The sequence below is a fragment of the Triticum urartu genome, chromosome 3A (assembly GCF_056163025.1).
Source record: "Triticum urartu cultivar PI428250 chromosome 3A, HENAU_Tu73, whole genome shotgun sequence".
Classification (NCBI taxonomy): domain Eukaryota; kingdom Viridiplantae; phylum Streptophyta; class Magnoliopsida; order Poales; family Poaceae; genus Triticum; species Triticum urartu.
In genome coordinates, this window is record NC_141875.1 from 394,559,828 (window position 1) to 394,572,093 (window position 12,266).

General features: G+C 40.4%; 1 protein-coding gene across 1 annotated transcript; it reads left to right on the forward strand.

Moving 5' to 3' along the window:
• The first annotated feature begins 955 nt into the window (after positions 1–955).
• Positions 956–2,916, forward strand: LOC125548405 (uncharacterized). The gene is made up of 5 exons (XM_048712007.2): positions 956–1,291; positions 1,982–2,117; positions 2,217–2,298; positions 2,404–2,520; positions 2,619–2,916. Exons 2-5 carry the CDS (start codon positions 1,999–2,001, stop codon positions 2,667–2,669), a joined length of 369 nt encoding a protein of 122 aa, XP_048567964.1. The 5' UTR covers positions 956–1,291; positions 1,982–1,998; the 3' UTR covers positions 2,670–2,916.
• The last annotated feature ends 9,350 nt before the right edge of the window (positions 2,917–12,266 follow it).

Consider the following 12,266-nt stretch of genomic DNA (forward strand, 5'->3'; position numbering starts at 1 on the left):
CTTTTGACCTAAGTATGTTGTGATGGTTGAGCAACACATGTGAAATTGTAATCACCCTCGGCTATGTGGCTTGCACTAAGCACTCAAGTTACCATGAAACTTACATCATAAATATTACCTAGCGATGGAAATTCATTAAAGGTCAACATAAAGAGAGGAAATGAAATTTCATTAAAATTACCATCATGAATGCCACCTAGCTTATCACAGAGAGGAAACACTTTGTGTTGGAATCTGCTTATTTCTAGCCATGATTGTAAATAGAAGAAATGATTCACAAACCTGGATTATACGAAACAACATTGAGTACAAAAGGAACATACAATGCAAGTTACGTATCCCAAAGATGAATGTACTGAAATAGAACTTCAGGGCGGATGACGATGCTTCCTATTTGAGTTTGTCTTCCAGGCTTCAATCGTCCCCGAGTTCGTCCGTTTGGACGTAGTCAACGAAGCTCAGGTGTCGATTTTTACCGTCTCATTGAGGTGGTGAGGTTTGGGTTTCTTGTCATGCGATGAGATTTGGTATCAGATATTTCAGATCTATGCAAGGGTTCAATGGCGACGACTGCGTCTCCAGGGCGCTGGTCCTTAAGGACACGTGCACGAAGACTTCCCAGCTATCATCGAGAAGGTCAAGCCGGCTCTAATAGGGGAGTGGCGAAAGCGGCGCGTCGGCCGGTCGTTCGGTGGTCTCGGAATCTCGATATAATTTTTATTATGTTTGAAATGCTTTGAACTTTCGATGAACTTTTATAATAGATCTCTTCCTTTTCGAAAAAAACTTCAGGTTTTTATTTTTTGAGACAAAGAAAAACACTTCTGGTTACACGACTGATGCAAGTTGCAGGTTCACCGGCCCATATGGCCCAACTCAACTGTTCACATCAGGAGGGCCTCCTGTCATCAAATCAAAAAAATCAAATAAAAAAAAACCTAAAAAATCAAATCAAAGAAAAAAAAACATCAGGAGGGCCTCTTGCGGCCGAATCCCTAACCTTCCTGACGCGTGGAGCCCGACGCGGCGACGACCGGCGGGGGCGTGCAGCCGGCGGGACACATCTTACTCCTCGTGATCGTGATATCGCGGCGAGCGTCTTGCCCAAGGAAGGGGATCGCGGCGACTCCGCGACCTCGGACCTCGTATCTTCGCAGCGGCTGGCAGCCAGCACCAGGTCCTCCGGTCTCCGGCAGCAACCAACCTGTGTGGTGCCGGCTCTCAAGTGAGAGCATCAAGCGAGCACTCCAGCATCCTCCTATTCAAGCTCGAGTGGCACGACCTGATCACCGTGAGTTAAATTTGAATCCCCTTTTAGTTTTCATACCTGCAACCCAGATGCCACAATTTAGATTACTGATGGATTTGGCATGTTCAAAACCGGAAGAGTACCAAATTGAGAGACAACTTAAAACCGAACTTCTTAGAAAACCTCTGTCCAAAACCTCTATATTTGATGTATAACTCCAACCTTGCCATGTTTGGAGTCAATCCTGCAGGAAATCGAAATGGAAAACATTGACCAGGTGAGAGCAGACGAAGGGGCGTACTATTCAGATCAGGCTCTATATTTTGCCCCTCCTGTTTCTGAATTCTTTGTAGAAAATTGTAAATACCTTGAAATATAAATGTGTTTCCACCACTGTAGTACTGTACAACCTCAAAGCATGTGATATTTCAGTGTAATTACAATTTAGTCATTCTACCTTTGTTGCATGGTCGCTAGTATGTGAATACTCCAGAATCTAGGCTTGCATTGTTTTTTACTTGTTTAATCTATCAAGACTATGTAGATGCAGAAACTTTGCCTTTCCCAATTAGCGTCTATGACAGCTGGTTATGTTAGAGGCATCAGCAATCACCCAAGAATTTATAATATGCAGAAACATTTTAGGATAATGATTTGTTTCTTGATGGCTCCAAAAGTGCTGGCTTTGTTGGACTCTGTTTGTCTTCACTTAATTTATCTTTTTAATACCAGTGTCTAGCTGCTGTGAAATGGACATTTTGTATCAGTGCAAGGAGATCTTAAAGATTCAGAAGTTTAGGCGATTGGCGTCTTATGCTGGATTCTATTCCTTCACTACCCTCGTTACCTATGCTTACACAAGCAATACGTATGTCATTGCTGAATTACCCTTTTTTCCACAGTTGCAAAATCTTGTGACTTGTTGTTCTTTACCACCAAAATTCTTCTCTCTCTGAGCTTACTGCAGGACAAGAGCTGGCATTTCGAGGGCCGATCAGTATTATGCTTCCTACCCTTCTGGCACTGAGCTATTAACTGACACTGCAAAGGTATTAACCTGAAAAGATTTGTAAATAAATTTTCATTTTGTGTACTGTGCCAGTTGCCCACTTGCTTCAGAGAGGTATATCTGATTTTTTTCGGGTGGTTTGCAGCTTTACAAGGCTGCATTAGGTAATTGTTTTGAAATAGACGACTGGGGTCCAATAGAATTCTCCATCATGGCAAAGCACTTTGACCGGCAAGGCAAACCACCATATGCTTACCATGCTGTAAGTGTCTTAATATTTTCAAATAAGCTTCTTTGTTTGGATTAATTTCCACCGCATGGTTTGCAAGTTTAATATCGGCTTTGTACTTTGTTGTTCAGCAATACATGTCGCACCTTCTATCCCATGGCCAACTCGATGGAAGTGGTTAACTGTCAGATGTGTTTTAGTTGACTCTCGTGAGGCCTTGGTCTGCCAATTATAAGCACTGTATCAGGTCTTGTAAAAAAAGAGATGTTTTGATTGGAATCCTGGATTTTGATGGGCCGTGGTCACGGATGAGCCACTTCAGTATCAGCTTATTATCAGTATAATGATGGTACCTTATTGAAGCATGGATGTAGTCATTTTTGTTGCTGAATGCAACTTCGTGAATGCCAATGTTAGTTCATGTGCTCTTATCATATTGTTCCCTTGATCCAGCAAAGATTAGGGACCTCTAATTTGCACTTGGGAGTTTTTGTATCCAACAGTATCAATAACCACACAAGAGCTGGTTTAGCGATTGCAAGGCGCACCGCCGTGTGTTCAGTGTTGTGTACTCAGGTCGTCAAAATCTCGTCCAACATAAATCGATTTCATCTCGTTGAAAGATTATGAAACCGTGTACGTATCAGCTACTGAGGAGCATTAACACATGACGGTGATCCACTAAGTGCATACGACTTCCCAGGGTACGAAAGTGTAGTAGGAGCACCCTAATACTTTTTTTTTGCCAAACGGAGCACCCTAATACTTGACTCTCACTAGGTGTACTATTGCATTTTACTCTCGCTCCGTTGACATTTTTTTTAAGATTTATCGATCCAAATAGGCGCCTGCTGTGGCAGCATTTAATTAATCTCCGCCTTAGCATACAAGGACCATGACTCGCAACTGGTAGTTACGGTGGGTTTGAGGAGACCCGCTAAAGGTTGCTGGTTCGAAGTTATTCCGAGATCTCAAAGAGCACCAAGCTCAATACGTGCAAGAGGAAAGAAAGGCCCAAAATAAAGGGCGATTTGGAACCGCGGATGTGAAAAGCTAGGATGGACCGATGGTCGGCTAGAGCTGCGTGATGCTACAAGCAACGATGGCTAATGCTGGAATCGACCATGTGGGAAGTTGTGGCAGTTGTGACCCTGGAAGATGGGAGCTGCAACCAAATGACGGTGGAGCTGCGACCGTGGATGCAGGGGAGCTGCAACCATGGCTGGTAGGAGCTACAACCAGTGATGGCAGAGCTACGACCTTTTTCCAATGAAGTTGTTACCGTTGACCGTGAAGCTGCGACCGTGGATGTCAGGAGCTACAACCAGCTGACGACAGAGCTGTGCGTGGTGGAGGGTGCTGCGGCAGAAGGACAACCATGGTCGGAGACGTGAGGCTGGCGGCGCGTGTAGACTGCACGTGGAGCGGTTTCTCGTTTTTTTTGTTCCAGGGGTGAGTGCGCGTGGGGAAAAGAACAACCCGCGCAACCAAAAGAGACAGTGAGTTGACATGTGGTGGAGGTGGGGGGAGGGGGGAGGGGGAAAGAGATTCAAATCTAGTGGCTATGGTTGGTCCAATCGGATGGCTCGGGAGGTGACTAGCTAGGGATGGTGCCGATCGACCGACACGTGGTTCTATAATGGGTAGTGTAGGGCCATGTCTTGTAACCAAATCTTGTAATCTCTTAGTTGTTGTGCCCCCAATCAATATAAACCAACGCGACGCATATGGAGTTAGATACACTTTCACACAAACTTATAATTGGTGGTACATTTTGTTATATTTATCTGCTTTTAAGGCTTCCCTTTGCCGTTTTGCGTGGCCTAGGAAGATGTATTCTCTAAATCCTATTTATATCGCTCTCGTGTTTTTTGGAAGGAAATCCAATGCGAGCATTGATCCTTGCTCATTGATGGATCCCGCGCACAACGGTTCCCATAGGCCCACCCCCAGCGCGTAGCCCAATCTGACGGACCAGTGTCCCCGCGCTCAACAAGCAGGTTAGTTGTAGTTTTGTTTGACAAACTATAGCCTTAAAGCGGGTTAGCTATTATTTATTAACATCCTAGACAATGTACAGAAAGTAGTTTTCTCTAGGTAAATGAGATGGCTTGAAAAACCATTATGTAGTTACATTTAGACACCTTGCTATACAGGAAAAAGAAGATAGAAGAGCAGCTTGAGAAAGCCCTCTTAGCTAGAGAATGAGTAAGGGGATTGTGGGATCTAGGAATACGGAGCACTCTGCACGAGCTGAGATAGAAAGTAACATTGAAATAATCTGCAAGCATCGGCTTGATCCTCCAATATCCTGTCTTAACCATAGGATTCCTTACTTCCGCAGCTTCTACTAAAGTCCTGCAAACAGAATAGAATGAAGCAGATCACCAAATCAAAGCCTTGATTGTCGAGGCAGCAAGAAGTAAAGCCATTGCTTGAGCTTGCAAAACAGATTGTCGTCGCTTGAATGAATATGGTGTGCTTGGTGACAGTATTGTTGAGGCTTCATTCTCTTCCACCAAAGGGTTAAAAGCAACATCCACATATGCCATAGTACCTGCAGATTTATATGCACATTTTGAAGGAAATATGCCCTAGAGGCAATAATAAAGTTGTTATTTTATATTTCCTTATATCATGATAAATGTTTATTATTCATACTAGAATTGTATTAACCGGAAACTTGATACATGTGTGGATACATAGATAAAACACCATGTCCCTAGTAAGCATCTACTAGACTAGCTCGTTAATCAAAGATGGTTAAGTTTCCTAACCATAGACATGTTTTGTCATTTGACGAATGGGATCACATCGTTAGAGAATGATGGGATGGACTAGACCCATCCTTAGCTTAGCATAATGATCGTTAAGTTTTATTGCTATTGCTTTCTTCATGACTTATACATATTCCTTTGACTATGAGATTATGCAACTCCCGGATAACGGAGGAACACCTTGTGTGCTATCAAACGTCACAATGTAACTGGCTGATTATAAAGATGCTCTACAGGTGTCTCCAAAGGTGTTTGTTGGGTTGGCATAGATCGAGATTATGATTTGTGATACGTCCATTTTGCATCATGCTTTTATATCGATATTTATTGCATTCTCGACTGTTATTTCACATTATGTCACAATACTTATGGCTATTCTCTCTTATTTTACAAGGTTTACATAAGGAGGGAGAATGCCGGCAATTGGAATTCTGGGCTGGAAAAGGAGCAAATATTAGAGACCTATTCTGCACAACTCCAAAAGTCCTGAAACTCCACGTAATACCTTATAATAAATAATGAAAAATCCTCGCCAAAGATGAAGACTAGGGGGGCCACACCCTTGCCACGAGGGTGGGAGTGCCCCCCTAGGGCGCACCCCCCTACCTCGTGGGCCCCCTGGTGGCTCTCCGATGACCATCTTCTCCTATATGAAGTCTTTCGTCGAGAAAAAAAAATAGGAAGCAACCTTTCGGGATGAAACTCCGCCGCCACGAGGCGGAACCTTGGCGGATCCAATCTAGAGCTCCGGCAGAGCTGTCCTGTCGGGGAAACTTCCCTCCCGGAGGGGGAAATCATCGCCATCGTCATCACCAACGCTCCTCTCATCGAGAGAGGGCAATCTCCATCAACATCTTCATCAGCACCATCTCATCTCAAAATCCTAGTTCATCTCTTGTATCCAATTCTTCTCTCCAAGTCCGGGATTGGTGCTAGTAGGTTGCTAGTAGTGTTAATTACTCCTTGTAGTTGATGCTAGTTGGTTTAATTGGTGGAAGATCATATGTTCAGATCCTTAATGCATATTATTACCCCTCTGAGTATGAACATGTTTATGCTTTGTGAGTAGTTACGTTTGTTCCTGAGGACAAGGGGGAAGTCTTGCTATTAGTAGTCATGTGAATTTGGTATTCGTTCGATATTTTGATGAGATGTATGTTGTCTAGCCTCTAGTGGTGTTATGTGAACGTCGACTACATAGCACTTCTCCATTATTTGGGCTTAGAGGAAGTCATTGGGAAGTAATAAGTAGATGATGGGTTGATAGAGTGACAGAAGCTTAAACCCTAGTTTATGCGTTGCTTCGTAAGGGGCTGATTTGGATCCATATGTTTCATACTATGGTTGGGTTTACCTTAATACTTTTGTTGTAGTTGCAGATGCTTGGAATAGAGGTTAATCATAAGTGGGATGCTTGTTCAAGTAAGAACAGCACCCAAGCACCGGTCCACCCACATATCAAATTATCAAAGTACCGAACGCGAATCATATGAGCGTGATGAAAACTAGCTTGACGATATTCCCATGTGTCCTCGAGAGCGCTTTTCCTTATATAAGAGTTTGTCCAGGCTTGTCCTTTGCTACAAAAAGGATTGGGCCACCTTGCTGCACTTTATTTACTTTTGTTACTTGTTGCTCGTTACAAATTATCTTATCACAAAACTATTTGTTACCACTTATTTCAGTACTTGCAGAGAATACCTTGCTGAAAACCGCTTATCATTTCCTTCTGCTCCTCGTTGGCTTCGACACTCTTACTTATCGGAAGTACTACGATAGATCCCCTATACTTGTGGGTCATCAAGACTCTTTTCTGGCGCCGTTGCCGGGGAGTGAAGCGCCTTTGGTAAGGAAAAATTTATATAGTGTGTTGAAATTTACTAACACTTGTTACTATGGAAAGTAATCCTCTGAGGGGCTTGTTCGGGGCATCTTCACCCCGACCAGTAGAGCAAAGAGTTGCTCCTCAACCTACTGAACCTATTGAAAATTAAAATGAAAATACTTGCTTTGAAGTTCCTTTAGGTATAATAGAAAAACTGCTAGCTAATCCTTTTTTAGGAGATGGAACAAAACATCCTGATGAACATCTAATATATGTGGATGAAGCTTGTGGATTATTTAAGCTTGCAGGTGTACACGGAGATGTTGTTAAGAAGAAGGTCTTCCCCTTATCTTTGAGGGGAGATGCATCGACATGGTATAGGCTATGTGATGATATGAGGTCTTGGAATTACAAACAATTGAAATTGGAATTTCATCAGAAGTTTTATCCTATGCATCTTGTTCATAGTGATCGCAATTATCTATATAATTTTTGGCCTCGCAAAGGAGAAAGCATCGCTCAAGCTTGGGGAGGCTTAAGTCAATGTTATATTCATGCCCCAATCATGAGCTCTCAAGAGAAATGATTATTCAAAAAATTTATGCTCGGCTTTCTGGTAACAATCGCACCATGCTTGATACTTCTTGTGCTGGCTCTTTTATGATGAAGACTATTGGATTTAGATGGGATTTATTGGATAGAATTAAACGCAACTCTAAAGGTTGGGACCTCGACAATGGTAAGGAGTCAGGTATGCACCTAAGTTTGATTGTATTAAATCTTTTATGGATACCGATATTTTCCGTAAGTTTAGCACTAAATATGGACTTGATTCTGAGATAGTAGCTTCTTTCTGTGAATCTTTTGCTACTTATGTTGATCTCCCTAAGGAGAAGTGGTTTAAATATCATCCTCCCATAGAAGTAAAAGTAGCTGCACCAATTAAAGTTGAAGAAAAGACTATCACTTATAATGATCCTATTGTTCCTAGTTCTTATGTTTAGAAACCACCTTTCCTTTTAGAATAAAGGATCATGCTAAAGCTTCAACAGTGGTTCATAAAAGCAATATTAAAACATATACACCTTCTGAGCAAGTTAAAGTAGAATCTAATATTGCTATTGTTAAAGATCTCTTGTCTGATAATATTGATGGGCATGTTATTCAGTTCTGTGGTGAAACTGCTAGAATTGCTAAACCTTGTGCTAAAGATAAACATAGACCTGTGGTAGGCGTGCCTGTTATTTCTGTTAAAATAGGAGATCATTGTTATCATGGCTTATGTGATATGTGTGCTAGTGCTAGTGTTATACCACATACTTTATATGAAGAAATTAAGCATGAAATTGCACCTACTGAGTTAGAAGGAATTGATGTTACAATTAAACTTGCTAATAGAGATACTATTTCACCAATGGGAATTGTTAGAGATGTTGAAGTCTTGTGTGGGAAAACTAAATATCCTGCTGATTTTCTTGTTCTCGGTTCCCCACAAGATAGCTTTTGTTCCATTATATTTGGTAGACCCTTTTTGAATACAGTTAATGCTAGGATAGACTGCGAAAAGAATGTTGTTACTATTGGCTTGGATGATATGACTCATGAATTTAATTTCTCTAAATTTAGTAAACAACATCGTGAAGAAGAATTGCCTAGTAAGAATGAAATTATTAGTCTTGCTTCTATTGCCGTACCTCCTAGTGATCCTTTAGAACAATATTTGCTAGACCATGAGAATGATATGTTTATGAATGAAAGAAGGGAAATAGATGAAGTATTCTGAACCTATGCTGAAACACAATTTGCCCATTGAAATCCTAGGGGATCCTCCTCCACCTAAGGGTGATCCCGTGTTTGAGCTTAAACCGTTGCCTGATAATCTTAAATATGCTTATCTTGATGAAAAGAAGATATATCATGTTATTATTAGTGCTAAACTTTCAGAGCATGAAGAAGAAAGATTATTGAAAACTCTGAAGAAGCACCATGCTGCTATTGGATATACTCTTGATGATCTTAAGGGCATTAGTCCCACTTTATGTCAACATAAAATAAATTTGGAAGCAGATGCCAAACCAGATCGTGATCCTCAACGACGTCTGAATCCTAAAATGAAAGAAGTGGTAAGAAAAGAAATACTAAAGCTTCTGGAGGCAGGTATAATTTATCCCGTTGCTGATAGTCAGTGGGTAAGTCATGTTCATTGTGTCCCTAAGAAGGGAGGTATTACTGTTGTTCCTAATGATAAAGATGAATTGATTCCACAAAGAATTATTACAGGTTATAGGATGGTAATTGATTTCCGCAAATTAAATAAGGCTACTAAGAAAGATCATTACCCCTTACCTTTTATTGATCAAATGCTAGAAAGATTATGCAAACATACACATTACTGCTTTCTAGATGGTTATTCTGGTTTCTCTCAAATACCTGTGTTAGCTAAAGATCAATCAAAGACTACTTTTACATTCCCTTTTGGTACTTTTGCTTATAGACGTATGCCTTTTGGTTTATGTAATGCACCTGCTACCTTTCAAAGATGCATGATGGCTATATTCTCTAACTTTTGTGAAAAGATTTGTGAGGTTTTCATGGACGACTTTTCCGTCTATGGATCTTATTTTGATGATTGCTTGAGCAATCTTGATCGAGTTTTGCAGAGATGTGAAGAAACTAATCTTGTCTTGAATTGGGAAAAGTGCCACTTTATGGTTAATTAAGGTATTGTCTTGGGGCATAAAGTTTCTGAAAGAGGTATTGAAGTTGATAAAGCCAAGGTTGATGCTATTGAAAAGATGCCATGTCCCAAGGACATCAAAGGTATAAGAAGTTTCCTTGGTCACGCCAGAATTTATAGGAGGTTCATTAAGGACTTCTCAAAAATTTCTTGGCCTCTGACTAATTTATTACAAAAATATATACCATTTGTCTTCGATGATGATTGTGTAGAAGCATTTGAAATACTTAAGAAAGCATTAGTCTCTGCACCTATTGTTCAGCCACCTGATTGGAATTTACCCTTTGAAATTATGTGTGATGCTAGCGATTATGTTGTAGGTGCTGTTCTAGGGCAAAGAGTTGATAAGAAATTAAATGTTATCCATTATGCTAGTAAGACTCTAGACAATGCTCAAAGAAATTATGCTATTACTGAATAAGAACTTTTAGCAGTTGTATTTGCTTGTGATAAGTTCAGACCTTATATTGTTGATTCTAAAGTAACTATCCACACTGATCATGCTACTATTAAATATCTTATGGAGAAGAAAGATGCTAAACCTAGACTTATTAGATGGGTTCTCTTGCTACAAGAATTTGATTTGCATATTGTTAATAGAAAAGGAACTGAGAACCCCGTTGCAGACAATTTATCTAGGTTAGAGAATGTTCTTGATGACCCACTACCTATTGATGATAGCTTTCTTGATGAACAATTAAATGTCATAAGTACTTCTCATAGTACCCCTTGGTATGCTGATTATGCTAATTATATAGTTGCTAAATTTATACCACCTAGCTTCACATACCAACAAAAGAAAAAGTTCTTCTATGATTTGAGACATTACTTTTGGGATGACCCACATCTTTATAAAGAAGGAGTAGATGGTGTTATTAGACGTTGTGTACCTGAGCATGAACAGGAACAGATCCTACGCAAGTGCCACTCCGAAACTTATGGATGACACCACGTGGGAGATAGAACTGCACATAAGGTATTGCAATCTGGTTTTTATTGGCCTACTCTCTTCAAGGATGCCCGTAAGTTTGTCCTATCTTGTGATGAATGTCAAAGAATTGGTAATATTAGTAGACGTCAAGAAATGCCTATGAATTATTCACTTGTTATTGAACCGTTTGATGTTTGGGGCTTTGATTATATGGGACCTTTTCCTGCCTCTAATGGATATACACATATTTTAGTTGCTGTTGATTACGTTACTAAGTGGGTAGAAGCTATTCCAACTAGTAGTGCTGATCATAAAACTTCTATTAAAATGCTTAAAGAAGTTATTTTTCCGAGGTTTGGAGTCCCTAGATATTTAATGACCGATGGTGGTTCACATTTTATTCATGGTGCTTTTCGTAAAATGCTTGTTAAATATGACGTCAATCATAGAATTGCATCTCCGTATCACCCACAGTCTAGTGGTCAAGTAGAATTAAGTAATAGAGAACTTAAATTAATTTTGCAAAAGACTGTCAATAGGTCTAGAAAGAATTAGTCCAAGAAACTTGATGATGCATTATGGGCCTATAGAACTGCATATAAAAATCCTATGGGTATGTCTCCATATAAAATGGTATATGGAAAAGCATGTCACTTACCTCTCGAACTAGAGCATAAGGCATATTGGGCTATTAAAGAGCTCAATTATGATTTCAAACTTGCCGGTGAAAAGAGGTTATTTGATATTAGCTCATTTGATGAATGGAGAACCCAAGCCTACGAAAATGCCAAGTTGTTTAAAGAAAAAGTTAAAAGATGGCATGCCAAAAGGATACAAAAGCGTGAGTTTAATGTAGGTGATTATGTATTGCAATACAACTCTCGTTTAAGATTTTTTTTGCAGGAAAACTTCTCTCTAAATGGGAAGGCCCCTATGTTATCGAGGAGGTCTATCGTTCCGGTGCCATAAAGATCAACAACTTCGAAGGCACAAATCCGAAGGTGGTAAACGGTCAAAGAATTAAACATTATATCTCAGGTAATCCCATAAATGATGAAACCAATATTATTGAAACCGTAACCCCGGAGGAATACGTAAGGGACACTTTCCAGAATGTTTCAGACTCTGAAAAGGAATAGTTATGTGGTACGGTAAGTAAACCGACTCCAAAACAATTTTTAAGGCAATATTTCTCCGTTTTGCATTAATAGAAAAATAGAAAATTAAGTAGCAGTCCGGGAAGGACACGAGGGTGGAGGGCGCGCCCTACCCCCTGGGCGCGCCCCCTACCTCGTGAGCACCTCGTGTGCCTTCCGGACTCCGTTTTCTTGCACGATACATATTTTGGTTGGTAAAAATTCATTATATATTCTCCCGAAGGTTTTGACTCCCGTATCAAGCAATTATCCTCTATTTTCGTTTCGAGCTGTCCCGCTGCAGATTAGATCAACATGTCTTCCCGAGATTCGGAAGGAGAAAGCTATGTGGATGATTACTTAGCTAATCCTA